Source organism: Euprymna scolopes, chromosome 24, assembly GCF_053919585.1.
Source record: "Euprymna scolopes isolate OS-2025 chromosome 24, ASM5391958v1, whole genome shotgun sequence".
Taxonomy (NCBI): Eukaryota; Metazoa; Mollusca; class Cephalopoda; order Sepiida; family Sepiolidae; genus Euprymna; species Euprymna scolopes.
The window spans coordinates 16,677,998-16,698,617 of record NC_136505.1 but is presented as its reverse complement, the minus strand read 5'-3'; the positions used below and the strand labels follow the sequence as shown (position 1 = coordinate 16,698,617).

Genomic DNA, 20,620 nt, shown 5'->3' with positions numbered 1-20,620 from the left:
TTTTAAAGTATGAATGGTGTATACAATCTTTAACCACTATAAACACATTTTTTGTGTGGTAATCTAAAAGCAACATTCAGTTTGCAAATAACTTGTTGGACAATTTCTATTTGCCATAAACATCCAAACTGATCATTAATCTTTTATGACCTGGTTGAACTAATTCGTTCAGTCATAAATAAATGAATATAACAGCATAAATAAAGTGGGAATTGATTCAAACACGCCTTGTATGTATTAGTTCTGGATTGATGCCAGATACCTCTAGATTGCAACTGTCCACTGCTTACATTCAGTATGCCGCCATCTGTCACAGAGAGCAGAGAATTTCGTTTGTTGTCATAAACACTATGGATAATAATCAAGGTAAGTTTATGAAATGCAAAAATTTACAGTGGTAGTTTAACTATTGAACTTCATAATTTTTTCCACTTTAAAGACAATCATATTATCAGTACTCTTTAAACTAACTAAAATTATTAGGGCCACAGATTGGAGTTTAGTTGAGCACTTACCATGAAATTAATGAATATGATCAAATAATGAAATGCTAAAATCATACTGAATGCTTTTTCTTTTTTCTTTTTTTCAGTTTTTCTTTTTGAATAGTGTTCTATGTTTATTTGTTCGTTTCATGAAATTGTTAATGTTCCTTTTTTTGTTTGGTCAGCATGGACAAAAACAAGAAGGAAGGTCCTCTGAAATTTTGCTCTCGCTTTGAAAGTGGAAACTTGAGAAAGGCTATTCAGGTAAACATATATTTACTTTTCTAATTTTGCAGCAAAGAAAATGATCCAACCTAAATATTTCTTGCCTCAATTTAGTAGTAAGCGTCTTCAATTGAGTTTACAAGAAAACAATATGAATATGTTATAAACCTAATTTATACCTATATTTACATTTTGTTTAATTCTGGCCCTTCTACTCTTCTAACGAGAAGCATTTAGTTTAGAAATGTCATAGCCTAAACAAGTTTCTTCTTTTCTTCTTTCTCTTTTTTACTTTGCTTAATTGTTCTGATGTTATAATAAAGTTATGTATTTAGTGACGTGAAGTAACCTGGTTGTAACGAATGTCACCGATTTTAGTAATGGGGTGTTACCAGTTTTGTAAAGGGAAGGGTCGACATCATCAGTCGTAAGAGTATTATCAATGGGTGGTAACGACACGACTTAACATAAAAATGATTTGCAACATTCAAGAACGACAATCAAATAACAATCAACTCAAACTACCTTGTTCACATGTATAAAAGAATGATTTTTATTTAAGAAAATAATTATCGGATATTGTAGAGGGCGAATTAATCCTCTATTGTTGGTAGAGGAATAATGTCAATGGGTCGCTTGATCCTAATATGCCGAGATTATAATTTATAACCGATGTACATTTATATACGGTAATTGTTACGAGAGTAATGAGAAACAGATGAATATTGAAGAGGCATAGGAAAACATTACTTGTGTAATGATTCCGAGAGTCTCTTTGCGGGAGTACGAATGTCTTTAGCGGGTATGCAATACAGGAGCATGGTGTGACACGTCTGCATACCTTGGCGTCCAAGTTGAAAAAAGGGCGAGAAATATGAAGTGGATATGAAAGTGAGGTGTTAACGCTGTCACACGGCAAAGAATGATATTGCCAGAGTTAAAGGGAGATAATTAGGTTTATCTTAATATTACAAGTTTGTGTCCGTGTGTTTGCTTGTATGTGGCAACTCGGTTCCCGCAATATAGAGATGGAGTATGTTGTAATATCAGTAGTAAGAACCCCATCCAGTCCTCCTCCCATTCCTCTCCCATATCCCTTCTTCCAGTTTTGGACTCACAGTGAAGCAGTTCCAGTTAGTAGACTGTTTACGTATAGTATTTTTGAACATATTTCTATTTTACATAAAGTCATTCTTTTTTATGTTTTGTTCCCTGCAGATTCGTGAACATGAATATGACTTGTTACTTGACTCTGACATCAACACAAATAGTCACCATCAATGGTTTTATTTTGAGGTCAGTAACATGTCAGCAGACATCGAGTACAAGTTCAATATCATCAACTGTGAAAAATTGAACAGTCAATTCAATGCAGGTGAGAATGATTCTTTTAATTGCTTTTATAACATAAAGCATAAGAGCGTGTTATATTACAAAACTGAGCGTATGGAAACAAGAAAGGACAGATGAAAGGTTTAGTTCAAACTTTTATTGAAACTTGAAACGATCGTAGAAGGGACTGTTGAATTTGTCAGGATATGTCAGTGACGGTGGTGACGGAGCGTTATCAGGAATGCTGGTCAGCTGTTGAACAAAGACAGTGTCGATCAGCTGATGTTGTTAGGCTGTGCTGGTGTAGACGGTGGTGACGGGAATGTTTGTCAACTGCTTGAGATGAGGATGGCGGTGCGGCTGTGGTGACGGTGAACGGGGAGTAGTCTAGATAGCTGCTATGGATGTCGCTGATGTGAGGTTGTTGACAGTTGGCTGCTGCTGAGTTGCCTGGGGCTAGCTGCTGTTGCTGGTAATATTAGGTGAGTCGATGCAAATAAATATACAAATTACTCATCTAAAAGGATTCCAATAATACAATTTTCTGCCATTAAATCTTATTTTCTTTTTATTTCTTTTAGGAATGAAACCAGTCATGTTTTCCGTCCAAGAGGCTATGTTAGGGCGACCATTCTGGTTTCGGACTGGATCGAATATCTGTTATTATAAGAATTGTTACACTCGGACACGTACAAAATCTTATTTCACTGCCAGTTTCAAGATTACATTTCCACACAGTGAAGACATCTGTTATATGGCTTACCATTTCCCTTATACATATTCGACGTTGATGGTAAGTTTGTATTGACAAGGCCTTTTTATTTTATTTTTTTAATTACATTTTCACCCCAAACAAAGCACAATGCCACTTTGATTTTGATGTAGGGAGCTACTATCAGGAACATAAGTTGCAGGGATACTATGTAGGGAGTTGAGCAGCAAGATGAACTTCTGCATGTCAATACAGTTGAGAAAGCAGGTACTTTTAATAATGAACTCTCCACACACACACACACACACACACACACACACACACACACACACACACATAATATAATACAATTAGGTTATCAAAAAGTATATCTTTAACAAAAACTTATCAAGATAGAAAAAGCTCAATACTGTTAAGAGGAGCAATTAAATTTTTTTCTAACTCACGTTCACACCTAACAAGGCATATTGCCACTTGGGCGTAAGGGGCTACTATTTGGGACCATGCCTAGGATAGATTAACAAGATGTTGGTTTATGTTATATTTAAACTGCATATCAGTATAGTCGGGGAAGCAGGTAACAGGAAGGGAATTCCAAAGTCTAGCTGTTCGAGGGAAACTATTAGAGCAGAAAGCTTTCTGGCATTTAAGGACCTCAACATTGAAGGAGTGAGATTTTGTTGTTAAGCGGGTTTGTCAGGGATATGTACGTCAAAAAGGTGCAAATATGAGTTCATCAGAGCACATTCCACTAAAAATATCTGTAAAACAGGCACAGAGATGCAACTGTGGTGATGTGACAGGGGATGGAGCTTAGTTGACAAAGTGCGACCTATTAGATTATTATAACGTCAGAACAATGAGAAAAAAGTAAAAGAGAGATGGAAGAAAAGAAGAAACCTTGACAATAACATTGTGTCCGAGATGGGTATATTTGCTGATGATACAATGATCTATAGCATGGACAGGAGAAGAACAGATGTATATAAATCTAAAACAATTAATCTTATTAATTAATTAGTATTTATTTTTCACTATTTCTTACAGATATACTTGATATGATGTGATGTGTAGCGTTAGTATGCATGCGCCGTACAGACTTAAAAATAATGTTGGAAATTGGTGCGTTCGTTTGTTTGTTCATTCTGTTTGTCGTTCGTTTGTTATGAATCCCTACTGGCTATATTTTATGTTGAATAAAACCTTTTTGCTCATTTAAAAACGTCTTCATTTTCATTACAATACTACCTTTCAATTTTTTATTCTCATTTTCCATATACTTATCTCCTTCCTCGTAGTTATGTTACTTATAATTCTAATATTTTTTATTATTTTTCATTTTTCGAAGGTCGATACCTTATACTTATTATTTTATACCTACTTTTTATATTCCTTGATTTCTTATTCATTCTGATTTCAATCTAAATATTATTAAGCCAATTTATATCTATATTTAATTCTGGTCCTTCGCCTCTTTTAATGAGCAGCATTTAGCTTAGAAATATCATGGCCTAAAGAGATTTCATATTTTCTTCTTTCTCTATTTTACTTTTCCTTATTGTTCTAATGTAATAATAAAGTTATGTATTTAATAATATGGAGTGATCTGGTTGTAATGAATGTGCAGGGTCATCGGTTTTAGTAACGGGGTGTTACCAGTTTTGTAAAGGGAAGGGTCGACACCATCAGTCGTAAGAGTATTATCAATGGGTGCCAACGACACCACTTAACATAAAAATCATTTGCAACATTCAAGAACAACAATCAAATAGAAATCAAATAACAATCAAATAGCAATCAACTCAAACTACCTTGTTCACATGCACACTCGTGAGCAAAACAACATAGGCCAAACAATTTTATACATTTTATTGCACTAAAAATGCTATATTGAATAAAGAACAATTGGACAAGGAAACTTAGACGAGACTAATAACACAGAACAAGACATTTACTTTAATAAATGTTTAGGATGGAATCGCATTCCCTTTTGATTTTTTTATAAGAAAAATACTTTTAGACATGCTCTCAACCAAAGTGGAACACTGAAGAGGAGATGCTATTCCATTCGCTTTGCACAGCTTCCCACAATTTGTCATTGTTCAAAAAAGTTCTTCCGGCCAATGCACGAGATATTATGGACCAAATATTCTCAATTTGGTTTAAATTGAGGCTTTGACCTGGCCAAAACATCAAATCAATTGAATTATCAGAAAACCATTTTTTTGTGACTTTAGCAGTGTGTGCAGGGGCATTATCATGTTGAAAAATAATGTTCTGGAATATTCCTAGCTTCTGAATATTTGGTAACAGTCCTGTTTCTTATATTCGAATGTATTCTTTTGCATTGATTGACTTCTCACATCTAATAAGTTCCCCAACACCTACTGCAATAAAAGTTCCCCATACCATTATCCCTCCATTCCCGTGTTTAACTATCCATTTATGTAATTTGGTGAAAATAGTTCTTCAGTTCTTTGAATGCGCTGTCCAGGAACATCTCTAACAAGACAAAATCTTGATTCATCTAACCAGAAAACATTCCTGAACCAGTCTGTATCTTTCTTGCCATAATACGAGAAAAATCTCTTTCTATCATTGATGTTCTTCTTAGATAAAAATGGCTTCTTTGCACACCTTTTAGAAGAAAATCCCATTTCTTTCATTTGTCTAGATATTGTATATCTAGAAAGAGAATTTCCAGTCCGTTTTGAATTATTTACTATGGCCAACATAAGTTTTCTTTCGATCCTTCAAAATAGTTAATTTAAGCTTGTGGTCGTCCTTCAAAGTGGATGCTCTAGGACGACCAGATCCAGATTTCCTTTTTACCGAGCATTTGACTTTGAACCTTTGACCAATTCGCTTCACTACAGAAAGATGTTTTCACATTTTTTTTCTTAAAATATCAAAACTCTGCTTGTAAGTCATTTTGGACTGCCTTAATCCTGCAATTCGGTTTTTTATATCCTTGACAAAATGCGGTCTTACCATTTTTAGGATTAATTTTTCCACTTATTATTATATGCTATTAAAATAATGATCTGCAAAATAGAAATTTTCAGTTAAAATTAACAAAAATTCATGGAAAAATATTGAAAAATCGATTTCTTCCTTCTTTCACTTTTGGCCCCTTTTTTTTTTTTTTGCTCATGAGTGAATAAAAAATGATTTTTATTTAAAACAATAATTATCGGATATGGAGGAGGAGTATAAACTCCCTTTTCGCTCGCTTAGACCATATTAAAGTTAGTAAGGATAGTGTTCAGCAATGTGTGATTTAAGTTCATGTTTTTCAGAGAATGTCCATAAATATTTGGTAAATATTAAGTGAGCATAGTTCGAAATAAATCCTGTGCCAGGAAAAAGAAAAATTTTGAAAGAAATAGTTACTTGGTGAGGCAAAATTATCTGGTAAGATAATCGTCCATGTGCATTAATTCCAGTGCGTGCGAAATCCATGGTGAAAAGTTTAGTATACGTTCAGTTATACTGTACGATCTAGTTTCCATTAGCAGCCCTTCATGCCAGACTTTAAATATATCAAGGGCTGCAGCCCTGGCTTCATCCACCTTAGCCAATGCATGGTATATGCATTTAGAGATGACTGTTAAAATATCTGCAGTAGAACGACATTGCCTAAATCCATACTGTTTGTCAGAGAGAAGATTAGCTTTTTGCAAGGTGGTGGACTAGGAGTGTCAGAATTTACCATTAAAAAAGGAGTGATGATGTAGACTCGCTATCTTTCAAAGCTTATAACAATATGAATAATGTAATTTCAACCCTAATTTTTTTTTCAATAAAAGGTGCAAAGACCAAACTTTAAAATAATAAAAGGTTTTATCGAAAAGTATAGAATATTTTTTTGAAATCGGTTTTCTTTAAAAAAGATTTCATGAAATTCAACGAATTTTAACTTAATCTAAATATAATAAATATATATACATTAAAAAAAATCACTTACCTATATAAAATACTAATCAATGAATGCTTCCATTCTTCATTTATGAGAATTTCTCCATATTTATATTTTACATTCCATGTATTTTTTTAAATAAAAGAATTTTTTTTAAACAACTATTTGAAAAGACTGCCATTACGTAAGCATTAACTGGTGTTAGCAAACTGGTGTTTCTTCCTGTTTTGAAATACGGATGGATAAAAGGACGTAAAAACAACACCTACACGTTAGCTGTCAAGTCTTGTGCATGAAGAAGTATGTCTCACCGTAGTTGTAAATAATCACATTTTACTTATCAGTTTTTGCCTTAAAAAAAAAAACAAAAAACACTCGACGAATTTTTTCTTTTTTTTTTTCTTTTCTCCAAGAAATACATGAGTTTTTGATTTAATATATTTTATTTCTTCTTTATGGAGTGAATTTTTTTTTAAATATCTAAAAAAAAAAATTGAATGAAATAGAAAAAATTGTAATTCTACGACATTTTCTGGACAATATAACAAGATTATCAGGTTTCACTTAAAAAAAAACAAAAAATTCCACATGGTTTTTAAAAAAAAGTTTTAAACTTTGGACTTTACAGGTAAATTTGCAAATAACTATTCTTTTTTTGTTTTAAATTAGCTTATTTTATTTATTGATCTTTTATCTTCAATTTTTAATATATAAATTTGAGGTGAGAAAATGATATTCATTTGAATAGACATTTCAAAATGGGAGGGGGTTGAATAAAAAAAAACGCTTGTCTAGAATATTATATTCAGTTTATTGGAAAGAGCATAAAATTTCACATTGAACCTGAAAATATCGTAAAAATTGAACCATTAGAAAAATTTTGATAGATTTTTAAAGTTTAAAAATTGAAAAAAATTTAATTTGTAAAATTCAGTTGATTTCATTACGTAAAAAACATAGCTGCATGAACGCGCGCAGGCACTTTGTAAACACTGTTTTTTAAAAAATAAAAAATAATATTTTTATTATTTTAACTTTAATAGTTTATTTTGGAAGTATATCCCATAAAGAAAATAAACAATTCACTTTAAAAAGAGAAATTACGAGTTTTTTTAAAATATTTTATTCGCAGTTTTGTGTTAGGTGTGTCAAAAATTCCCCCAAAATTCTGACACACCAGTGGTGGTGGTGGAGTGGTGGACTGGTGGAGTGTGCACTACTGCACTAGTGCTTGATTGATATGACAATAACACTTTATGATGCTATAGGATAATGGAAAAGGTTAGTAATAAGCGAGGAATGGGTGTTTAATTGTTTTTAAAATTTTAAATTTAAAGTAAAACCCAAAATTTCTAGTTGAGTTCAAGTGGAAAATTTCACAACCGTAATGTCAACATATTGTTACCATATTACAGCCGGTGTAAAAACAAATGCAAAGGTGCAAGGGGAATAACTCTTATTCACTAAAACTTTAAATTTAATTCATCATATTCTGCGTTATTCCCCTTTTATATGAGTTTTTTTTTTCAGTTGTACGACGATGATTAGCAAATATTTTTGGTAGGCTAGGACAGTAGTTCCTAACCTCTTTACATGGCGGCACACTGTTGAGTTAAAAAATTTTTTTTCGCAGCACATCCATTAGTAAAAATAAATATTGCTCAATGTAGCCTGGTTGTCCCACTGAAGACTTAACTGCAAAGAGTTGCTTTTTAGGGTATTACCCCCAACCTCCCCACGTTAAGAACGGCTTTCGGAATAAACACCCCCAACCTCCTCATGTTAAAAAGGGCTTTCGGAATAAACACCCTTTGCAGGTAAATCTTCAGTGGGACAACCACTTCTATTCTATTCATAAAACCTTTTTGCAATTAAAAAAACAAAAAAAATATAATAAGAATTTTTATTCACATAAATCAACATATCCTGTATTCAATATCTGGTATAGCATAATAATGATAAATATCAATTAGACAGTTGGGCTTGGTGTTTTTTTAACTACTGCTGCTATAAGTGGGCTACTGTGAGAGAGACACACTCTTAACTCTTTTTTCATATTTTAAAGTTTTTGACATAAAAAAAAAAATTAAATATTATTTAGCTAAGAAAATTCTAGTTCATGTAGGTACAAAGTTGAAAATTGCAGATTTTGATGGCTTTTTTTCGCTTAGAGTTGGATACTCTTTCATAACAAAAATCCAAAAATTGTCTAATGGCAGTTGTGTGTTTGAGACCAAGATCACTGGAAAGACTTGCTAATTCTTCTTCTTTATATAACAAAAAATTGGAAAGGTTGATGACAGAGAAGTGTAATCATGTCATCAGCATACTAATATACCGTGGCCTAGGAGGATGCTATGATGATGAATAAACACTATTCGCCTCCCTTCTCCTAAAAGAGAAATTAATGTTTGAGAGGATGATATCATGCCAACAGAATAGATAATAAAGTACAATCCCTCCCCTCATCAAAAGCTAAAATAAAAAGGAAAAAATAACCCTAAGAAGATGGTATCGTCAGAAACGAACATATGCTATACTCACCTCCCCCCTTCTATCTGGAAAGAATGAATAAAATATACTACACTATCTCCCAAAGGAGGAAATAAAGCCTAGGAGAATCTTTTCCTCCCTCTAAAAAGGAGGTGGTAATGGTTGGGAGGATGGTATCATGATGAACTACATTACCCTCATATGAAGCAGCTAATGGCTGGTAGTATAACAATAGAACAGATACAATGTCCTATCATAGAGGAGGTAATACCTGGGAGGATACCCCTATAAAAGGCGAAGGTAATGCTTGTGAGTATGGCAACGTGGAAACAGAAAAGATAATATGCTACTCTCCTTCTTTCTAAAAAGGGAGAAGATAAGTCCTGAGAAGATGATCTCAACAACACAGCTATTACATTACACCATTCTTCAAAACAGAATGTAATACCTGGGAGGTTTACCAAAACCCCGAAAAAAGAGGAGATAATTCCTGGGAACAAAACCGATACTACACTACCCATTCTCAAATATTATTTTTATAGTTTCTTTGGCCTTTCAGCCAAGATTAAAGTAGTTCCCACTTTCAATTTTATTTTTTTCCTTGGCCTCCTCCAAATTGTATCAATCTTGGAAAGATATCACCGATTCACCAAATTCTATACCTCCATTTTTTTTTCACACTTAGATCCCACTCCCATTTAGGAATCCGCCTGCTTGTTTTCAATTCTAAACAGACTTGAAAACAATAAGTGATCTACGATTTAGAAAAGCTTAGGAGAGTCTTTCTAACTAATTATTTTTTGCTTTTCTCTTCTTTCCCCATTTTCATTTTATTCTAATAATTATCATCACGCATCACCTATAAACCACTGTCATGACCCAACCTGCTGCCACAGCTTCTGTACCCAATTCCAGCCCCGGATTAATAGAAATCACTGCCTTTACCAAAGCGATATAGGCTCTCCTAGTGGACAGACCTTCATGCCCCAGATGCAACCTTCGAGACCTACGTCGATCGCAATGATGCAGATCTGCCTCATGATCTGCTTGGTGTTACTATCACCATCATTTCACGGAGAAGCCACACAAATGTAAGAAATCGTGCAGCTACACAAAATCAAACCATTTAAACGGGCAAACTGGTGGGATTATGTGACAAATTCCACCTCATCTCTCCAGCTGTGTTGCCTGCTATATATATATCTGATACACTTTCTTGTCGGAAATTCCTTGTAGGTAGTAGTGCTGCTGTTAGTGTATTCCTCCTACACAATACGACAATACAGCAGCAGACTTATTTCCTCCTGTATCAGAAAAAAACGCTATGTGATATACAAATATCTGTACGTGATGTTAGCCAAGCTAATCAAAAAACTTGATTCCAGTAAAGCAACCGGCTCTGACGGTATTCCAATTATAGTACTCAAAAAACTTCAACCAGAACTAGCGCCCATACTTACAAAACTGTTTAAACTTTGTCTTAAGGAGACAGTATGCCCTGTATTTAAGAATCCAGGTGATCGTTCATCCTCCTCTCAGTACAGGCCAATAAGTCTCCTGTGCGTCATGAGTAAGTTGCTAGAATCTGTGTTAAATACAGAAGTCATCAACCATCTCAGCAAAAATAACCTTCTTAGTGGCACACAATATGGTTTCCGTTCTGTTAGATCTACAGCAGATGTGCTTACAGTTATATCTCATAGGATTAGCGAATCTCTTGACGGAGGCAACCTTTCTAGGGCAATTGCTCTTGACATATCAAAAGCCTTTGATAGGGTATGGCATAAATGTTTACTTCACAAGATCTCCAGCTATGGTATAGCTGGAAATGTCTTCTCAATTATTAAATCATTTCTCTCTGATAGGTTCATAAGAGTAGTAGTTGATGGGCAAAAATCAGAAGCTCACAGTATTAATGCAGGAGTCTCTCAGGGGTCCATCTTGGGCCCAACTCTTTTCCTGATCTACATTAGTGATCTTCCAAATCACATCCTTACATCATTCGTAGACATTTATGTTGATGAAACTGCCATCTATGGTAGCACATCTAAAACACTAAATGACCAAGTTCTCTCCGATTCTCTCTCTTCTGATCTTGAGCACGTGGTACAATGGGGAAAGGAGTGGCTGGTAACTTTTAATGCATCTAAAACCAAGCTTCTCTCTTTACATCATCAGCGCTCTGATCCCCATCTGGCATCAATTAAAATGAATGGCTCTCGTCTTGAGGAGGCCTCAAGTTTTGACAAGCTTCTGGACTTGACCTTTACTCCTAATGTTAAATTGAACACGTACATCAAGTCTGTTGCCAAGGCCGCTGGAAAAATGGTGGGATCCTTCTATCGATCCAGTAGATATCTCACTGCTGATGCAATTCTCTATCTATATAAGAGCCAGGTACGTCCAAGGATGGAATATTGTTGTCACAACTGGGCAGGAGCTGCTAGAAAGCATTTGTCCTGCCTTGATAGAGTTCAAAATAGACTTTATAGCCTCGTAGGAGATGTCCTTTTACCTTCGCTGCAACCTCTATCTCACAGAAGAGATGTTGCGAGTTTGTCTCTATTTTATCATTATTTTCATGGAAAGTGTTCAACTGAGCTTCAATCTATGGTACCCCCTCGCCAAACTTTCACAAGAAACACTCGTCTAGCTGGAAACACTATTAATAATTCCCCCCACTCTTTATCTGTGCCTAAACCTAAACGTAGATTCCATGAACAAAGCTCTTAGAACTGTACGCCTGTGAAATTGTCTTCCGTTTTCCTGCTTTCCAGCTGACTACAATATGGTTGTCTTCAAGTCTAATGTAAACAAGTTCTTGATGAGCCGTTCCACTTAACAAATTTACCAAATTTCCATTACTAACAATTACTATATTGTGCAATTGACTACTGTACACTCTTAACCCTTATCCTCAAGTGGTCTCTGGGCCTTGATAAGTGGTTATGCCCATGTAAAAAAAAAGACTCCTTTTTGCTACAAGCCATGAATGGCAGTTCTATCCGAATCTTTGGTTCCTCATCACTCACTTTGGATCTCAGACTTTGACACCGTTTTGCATGGATCTTCATCATTGCCAACGTAAAGATACCTATACTTGGCGCTGATTTCCTTTTCACACTTTCAACTTTCCGTTGCTCTAAAAATCCATTGTTTATCCAACACAAGGACATCTCTTTCTGTCCACTGCGGTATGCTTTCCTGTGACACACCGAGTATCTACACGGCAAGTCCATCAAAAGCAATTTTTGCAGACTTGTTGAACGAATTTCCTGAGCACCCTTTTCTCACGTAGAGAATATAAAGCATCAAGTGACATATCATATCACAACTCCCATGTATGCAAAGCCTCGATGATTAAGCCCGAAAAATTTAGCCCTGGCCCACTCAGAATTTCAACATGATGGATCTTTGACATAAAACATCCTTCAAGCAGCCCATGGTCATCCCCACTTAACATGATACCCAAGAAATCTGAGGGAAACTGGAGACCCTGTGAAGACTACCGAGCTCTCAATGCAGCAACTGCTCACGACAGGTATCTGATTCCACATCTGCGCGATTTTTCTGCATCCTTATCTGGTGCTACAGTTTTTTTGCATATCGATTTAGTTGTTTAAATTCTCGTCGCCGAGGAAGACATTCCTAAGACACTGATTTGCACTCCTCTCGGACTATTCGAATTCACCTGCCCACCTTTTGGACTGCGTAATGTCGCCCAGACATTCCAAAGATTTATTGATAAAGTCCTTCATGGACTACCCTTCATCTTCACTTACGTTCGTTCTTATTATCTGCATATAAATACATTTATGTAAACTAAAAATTTTAATCAATTCGTGACATCTTAAGTGTAAATGTGGTATTGTGGTGACTGAGGTGATTCTAGTTAAGAATAGGATAGACACTTTTTATCACTTTAGACTACAGATGATCCATTTTTCCCCCCACACCTTTGATGGCCTTATGCCTAATTTTTAAAAATATAATTTTTAAAATATTTTTTCCAATAAATAGTTTGAAGTGTAGTATCTGTTCTCGGCATGCCACTGACAACAAACGTCTTATTATCGATGAAACTATTGCATGTTTATAAAAATTTGACAATAACAATTATAAATTTATATTACAGAATACTAATTTATTAGAAACTGTTTTAAAAATACATATGCAAATTAGGAATACCTGGCTTTATTTGTGAGCATTTGCAAATTACTATGTATACGGCATTACAAAATATTTTGTTGTATTATAGAATTAAAGAAGCATATGATGTCATGGATTATACAGTTTGTGCACCATATATGAAGGACTTGTTGGAACAAAATTCAAGAATAGGTAATCCATCTGACATTAGAACAGTATACAGTATATGGTACAAACAGACTCAACTCAAAGAACCAAAAGAACTCAAAGAAGCAAAAAATATGCTTTCTCTGCTGCCAGTGCAGGAAAAGAACAAAATGCAAGAAGTGTGGCATGTTTTATGGAGATGGACGAGATAAGCCGCGTGAAGTGGTTAGATTTTGCTTAACATAAATGGCCAAATTCTAAGAGAAATGAGTCAGTATTTCGCTCATGCTTGATGAATAAACTTTCATCAGCAAAAGATGCACATGCGTATGGAACAAAATGTTGATCAAGGAAAAAATTCACCTTGCAAAGAATTCCAGTGTTTTGAGCCATAATTCTCTAAACTTTATAGAACAAACTATCTCAGCTAACGAATAATCAAACGCAAATGGCAGGGGAAGAATTTTACCTTAAGCTGATTCTAAAATCTCATGCCATCTCACCTGATCATATAGTGTCTGAATGATTGGAACAGGTGTGCGAAATATGTGGTGTTCATAATGTCAAGCGTATCTTATCACTTGGGTTTAGAATTGGTGCTCTGCCAGTAAACCGATGGTTAATCCATGACCAGAAAAAGAATTTAAAGCAGGTGTAAAAAATTCTCCTCATGGCTTTTGCACTGAACCTTTTGTTGTATTTGACAAGTTTGTTTCGCCATTTGTGCCCCAGGGAAACTGTGGACGAATACTTGGGTGACTTACAGAACCTGGCACATCTAATCAAAGAAAACCCATCCGATTGATGACTCAGTTGCGCTTTTGTGTTAGGACTCCCTGGTTCAGTTAGAAAAGTTGAAATTAAGGTTCACCTTTAAACTGCTGAATACCATTAAATGTTCGTGCAAAAAGAAAAAGTTCTTTTTTTTGCAATGTTCTCGGCACTCGCAAAAACGACAATCATTTTCTTTTCCTGTTTTGACGTTTGTAGAAAATCGATATTTTTTCATCCCACTGACACACAAATTAAGCGTACGTGCAAACGACTCTGAGTCCAAAAAAAATAATGTTCTCACCAATGAAAGAAATACCAGCTTTTATATATGCTTAAATTTGACCGCATCTTAATTTGCATATGTCACCTTTTCGTTTTCTATCAGTCAGGTTTTGAGTTTGAGTGTCGATGACTTTTTACAATACACACACGTCACCCTTGGACACTTGTTTCCATGACCATTGTCACAACAACAATTGCATAAATCCTCAAGGATGGAAAACATGAACGTGTGGTAGATTCTTTCTAGGTCTTGAGCTCTCATAAAGTAGAGTTGGATGAGCCTGTTGCAGCAGCAGTAAAAAGATACAGGATTATTCGTGTGACTATGGACCCACCTTTAACCCATAATCAGCAGGTGTAGAAGTCCCAATCACTTTGCCAGAGACTGTCGGCAGCCTGGGGGCAAAGCAAGAAAAGCGCTCCCAAAGAGAGTTATCGGTGCCAGCAACAAGGATGTTGCATCAAGGTGTTCAGGAAATGAGGCAAGGGACAAGACGCGAGCACTACTCTCTCTCTACATAAACTAATAGTAGTAGTCCCCACAATAAAAGTAAAAAATCAATGGACTAAATTGGATAGCGTTAGTGGATTCTGAGTGCTCTTCATCTGTTGTGAGTGGGTTGCTATGCCAACCAAAAGTGTGTGTGTGTATATATATATAATGTGCATATAGAAGAACACAGTTTAAGATTGCAAATTATACTTTACTAAATATTACTAAATCTGTTAACCGGCCATGGAAGATTTCGTTATGCCAATTCTGCTATCCCTAAGTGAAAAAACTTTAACAATCCAGAATAATCTTTCTTCCTTGACTGCTTGCAAACAGGCTCTTTCTACAAACTTGGATTACACAGATTTTGGATTTTTAATTTTGATCTATTTTTCAACATTATAAATCTGACTTCTTCTTATGAGAACATTGACTGTTATGATCATTTTGTCTTCAAAATACATAACCACTCCATATCCTTTCATCTGGATCATATAATGCAGTTTCAATTTATGCCAATATCAGCAAATTCATAGCCTCATTATTTGCTAATATCTTCATTTGATCATTTCATATCTTCTGATGAGAAGAATGCATTTCTTTGAAACTCTGCGGATTAAGGACTTATTTGACCATCCTGTCAAACAATAAATTCATGTAACATATAATTTAAAGTCTTAAATTTTGTCCTTCTATGACAAGCTCTATGTTTCCTATTTTGATTTTATTGAGCTTTTTTATTTGGTTGAGATTACTATATAAATATTAATATTTATATTCGCTTTATTTTTACAGAAGCTTTTGGCTTGTAAACTTAATTTTTATTTCTTGATTTTATAGGAGGTTGCCTGGCTTTGCCCGGTGGTAAAATTTGAAGAAATATTATATTTCAATTAATGCAAAATTCTTATTTATTATAAACAGATATACTGTAGGTATTAAACGTAACATTAAATTCCTAAAGAAAAAAAAAATGAAGTAAAAAAAAAATAACAGAAAGAAACTGAGACATGTGCATGCAAGTATTATGTTTTTTCTAAACGGGTCACTTCTTGTAAGTAAAAAAAAAAGTACTCGAACTGAGATCGAAATCAAAACCTAAAAACAGTGTGTCAAGTGTGATAACTATTAGACCAGCTTGCCACGATCTTAAAATGTTTTTAAACCTACTTATTCTTAACATAAGGAAGCTGTTATGACCGCACATGCACAGCCGTGAAACAGTTGACAAACAGATAAAAATGCGATGATACCTCAAGTACCAATTTTTCTATTTTGAGCTCTTAGCAGCCCTTTTTTCCAGATGAAAACCAATTAAAAAAGTTTTCCCCATGTCTGAATACTCAATATACCAAATTTCAAGTTTGTAGATAAAAAATTCGTTGAGCATATAGGTTTAGAAGTGTCTTCACACACACACAAATTTTCACTTAAATATATATGCAGTGAAAAGTATTAAGATTGTACATCTCAAAACAAGAATAGTTTTAAGGCTCCCGAAATTCATACGAGAATTGCTTGCAAAGATTAATGGCATAACAGATAAAGTATGAGTATAAATTCACTTCTAAGTAACACTTTTCTGGAAGTTCAATGTTCATTCCTCAATGCGAGCAATACCAAGTATACAATTATGAATTAAATAAAACTTCTAGTCAGTTATGGCTGACGGAACAAGAGCATGCTACCCCCAATGGATTAGATAAATTGTTCTGTTTGAAATTTTGTGCAGATTTTCAAGTTTGGCAGAAAAATTTTCGGTGTTTGACAAGATACACCTGAAGAAAGTCGTAGGTTAGATTGGTCGTTTCAATATGAAAATAAAACTCATGATGAGAACAATAGTCCAAAGAATCATAATAATAAAACATTTCAGCATGTAATTGTGTCTTCAAAGTATACAAAAACAAAAACAAAGTAAAACAAACTTTGATGAACATCTCTGTTTAAAGTTAGGTTATATGTTTACATCGTATTATTTGGATTCATCGGACTACTGTTCTCATCTTGAGTGTGATTTTCACAACGTTTCGGTCGATGTGACCTTCGACCTACATAATGTGTATCTTGTCAAACTTGGGAATGTTTCTGTCGAAATGGAACCATTTATTTACTTCACATGGGTAGCATGTTTTGTTCCATCAGCCATGACTAGATAGTGGTCCTAAATAATTAGTAATTGTGTTTGTCGGTTGCTCATACTGAGAATTGAACTTTTAACCTTCAGGAGAATATCACTTTTACTATTGATTTTTCCAAGTATTCTAACCACTGCGCCATGAGTCCTTGTTTGAAATTCCGTCCAAATTCCTGCATTCGACAGAAACATTCCTAAGTTCGACAAGCTACACCTGAAGAAGGTTGGAGGTTACATCAACCGAAACGTTGTGAAAATAACACTCAAGATGATAATAGTAGTCCGAAGAATTCAAATAATACAAATAACCAATCCTCATCTCAAAAATTCAGAAACGTCATATGTTACACGTTTATATATTTGCATGCACAAGATTTGCTCCTAAACTAATTAAACGATCATTAAGAATTTTGGAACACAGCTAGTAGGAGTTAAGGGTCCTAATGTAGGCTATATTTAGTTTTACTTTTACAGAAAAATCACATCACTTTGCTATTGTATTTTCCTAGATGCTGCAAAGCTTTCTACTCTAATAGTTTCTTCCCCTCGGATTGCTAGACTTTGAAATTCCCTCTCTGTTTCAGAAGTTTAAATGTAATGTGAACAAACATCTCGCTGCTCAACTTCCTACATTAGACACGATTCCAAATAGTAGTTCCTTATGTTCCAATTGCAAATATGCCTTGTTTGGGGTGAGAAAGAGTAAAATAGAAAACCGTAATCTCCCTCTGCCAAGCCAGCAAGACCTCCAAAAAAAATCATGATGTTGGGATATTTCTGCAAAGGCGTTTTACACTTAGCAGTTGAAACAAGTAAATTGAAAATAGGACAACATCAATCAATTTTTTTTTTTTTTTTTTTTACATCCTACTTCTGCTGACCATTCTACTTCACAAGAAATTCTCTAGAAAAGTCCCTTCTTATTAATGTTTTCCCGTTTTAAAATAAATAAACAAACATACTTGGCTGTTTTATAGAATAACAGAATATTTTAAAACTGGTAGGCATTAACCGGAAGGGAGTTTTTCAGGGCATTCATCATGAAGATAAACATTTAACCAAAACCGGAAGTAAAAAATAAGCAAACAAAAGAACATGCGGAACTTGGAGATAGCCCTAAATTCTTTTATAATTCTTCTTTTACAGACTCATATAAAAACATGGGAAGAAGATATCGACACTAGTGAAGTGTTATACAAACACCAAACCCTGTGCGAGACCCTCAGTGGGAACGCCGTACCTCTGATCACCATTACAGCTGCCAACACGGACAACCAATCAACACAAACTTCCACCTTATTACAAGGTTAGCTCTTTTTTTTCCTATGTATTTAATTACCAGCAAGAACAGAATCTAAACGATGCCTAACATCTATTTTTTTTTTTTTTTTGATGTAAAATAATATGCAAAGAAGAATTATTTTCCTTGCCCCAAAAAAGAAAGAGTTATGTGTCCGGTTTTAGAGATAAACAAAAGTTCCTCACAAATACTAACATGATTATTTCGTACCCAACGACTTCTAAGTCATTTTCCAATCTGTAAATTTGTTTCATAAATGTGTTAAGTTGTCTTGTAATGTTGCAGTAACAAACAAGCAATAAATAAATCCGGTCAACATTTTTTTTGTTAACACCAGCATTTATTAACATTACTCTCGCTGCCACATATCCATCTAACCTGGCTTGCATTTTTCTTTCTTCTGACCGCACATTGACCACAGCCTTCCCATTCTTACCTTCACTTTACACGTCCGTCTCCTTCATCAACGACTTTGTTTCTCCCCAACCACGTGGTGTCCTTTTTTTTTCTTTTTCTTCAGATGCAAGCCCAGGCACACTTACCAATTTACATACGCATTCAAACACTTCTCCTGCTGCTAATACAATCACTTGCCATCCTTCCTTCGGCTGCTGCTGCTATTTTCATACACACTCATATGCACTCTGTTACAGTTGTATGATTCCTTTGGCTTTCGTAGATGTCATCTTGGAGCATCTTTGAACCACAGCAACATTTATTATGAATAGAAAAGTGTGGAGTTGAATGTAATAGTCAAAGACACAAGCGCCCATGTGTGTGTGCCTTGTGTGGCTGTACGACTTACCTTCAGGTAGGATCTGAGAGAGATTAAAGATGGTGGCCATGGCTTTATAAGCTGTGGCCTCGTGGAATTGCATGAGATAACACCACCCACTGCACACATGCAAATGAAATGCAGTCAGTTTTTTTTTAATAAAACGCCTGTTGGTAGAGGTGAGGGAGACAGATGTGTGCTGGAAGTTGAGAGAAAATTGTGAAGAGGAGGAGGAGGAGGAGGAGGAGGAGGAGGAAATACAGTGATGAATTCTGTGAACTTTTTTTTCCCCCAAAATACCAGCCCATTTAACTGCAAAAAGTGACTGTTTAAGTGCAAGAAAGAAAACGAAGAATATATGCATATGTATGCCTGTATATAAAATGTAAAATTTTAATATGAATAGAGGTGTAAAGGCTATTGTTTTAACGAAGGAAGAAACTGAAAGGAATATATATATGAAACCTGCATATAAAATGGAAAATACAAGAAAACATTGAAATAATAAAAGAGTCACCAGATAGCAAGTATGGCCTAAAGCATAAACAAAGTTTTATGAATGAAAAATGGAGAAATACGAAATAGATGTTTTGAAACTAAAGTCGCCAGCAATCATTGCAAAAGGATTAAAGAAAATGCAAGAGAGCTATGTTTAGTCCATCAAATCCAAAGTATAAGCACAGAGACTTGTTTCCTATGATTTTTGGTGAATAACAAACAAGGTTCTGAACAGATTTGAAACCTCTATCCCGACCATCATCAATGGACCTGAGGTGATTATATCAACATTTGACAAAGCCAAACATTTTGACAAGAACTTTGCATCAAACTCAACCCTGTGCAACCAGTACCATTTATCTCCAGAATTTCCTCCCAAGACCGAAAATAATCTGAGCGATTTCCACATATCTGTTTAAGAACCCTGATGCCAGGAAAGCAACTGGTCCCAAAAATATTCAAGTCATAATACTCCAAAGCTGCTACTGGAACTAGCACCCATTCTTGCAAAGCTGTTCAATCGGTGCCTAAAGGAGAAATGTTTCCTAACATCTTCGAAAAGCTCATTAGTCTGTCCGGTATTTAAAAATACGGGAGATCAGTTTTCTGTATCTCAATATAGACCAGTTGTGTATGTTATGCATTAGTTACTTGAATTCATGTTGAATAAAGAAATTATCAACTTCGTCAAGTGTCCGGTCTGGTCTTGCAAACGTTGACGATCATGGCTCTCCATTCTTCCCTGTTCTTGGTCTTTCTCATGAGCTCATTGTTAGTGACCTCTTTATTCATTGCAAATTTGCTTAAATTGTCTGTGAATTTTGTGCATTGTCTTCCTCATATACAGAATTGTCAATTACCTCAACAAAAACAACCTAATCAATGACAAGCAATATGGT

The 20,620-nt window shown here is 34.9% G+C and overlaps 1 protein-coding gene across 7 annotated transcripts in view; it reads left to right on the top strand.

Annotated features, from left to right (window-relative positions):
• The window catches only part of LOC145246606 (cytosolic carboxypeptidase 1-like), a 331,801-nt gene that overhangs the window by 246,374 nt on the left and 64,807 nt on the right, over positions 1-20,620 (top strand). For all 7 annotated transcript variants that reach the window (XM_080108270.1, XM_080108268.1, XM_080108267.1 and 4 more), the window contains 4 exons: positions 671-749; positions 1,929-2,085; positions 2,624-2,835; positions 18,295-18,454. In XM_080108270.1, the coding sequence (XP_079964396.1) occupies positions 671-749; positions 1,929-2,085; positions 2,624-2,835; positions 18,295-18,454 (608 nt within the window). The remainder of the gene's footprint in view (positions 1-670; positions 750-1,928; positions 2,086-2,623; positions 2,836-18,294; positions 18,455-20,620) is intronic.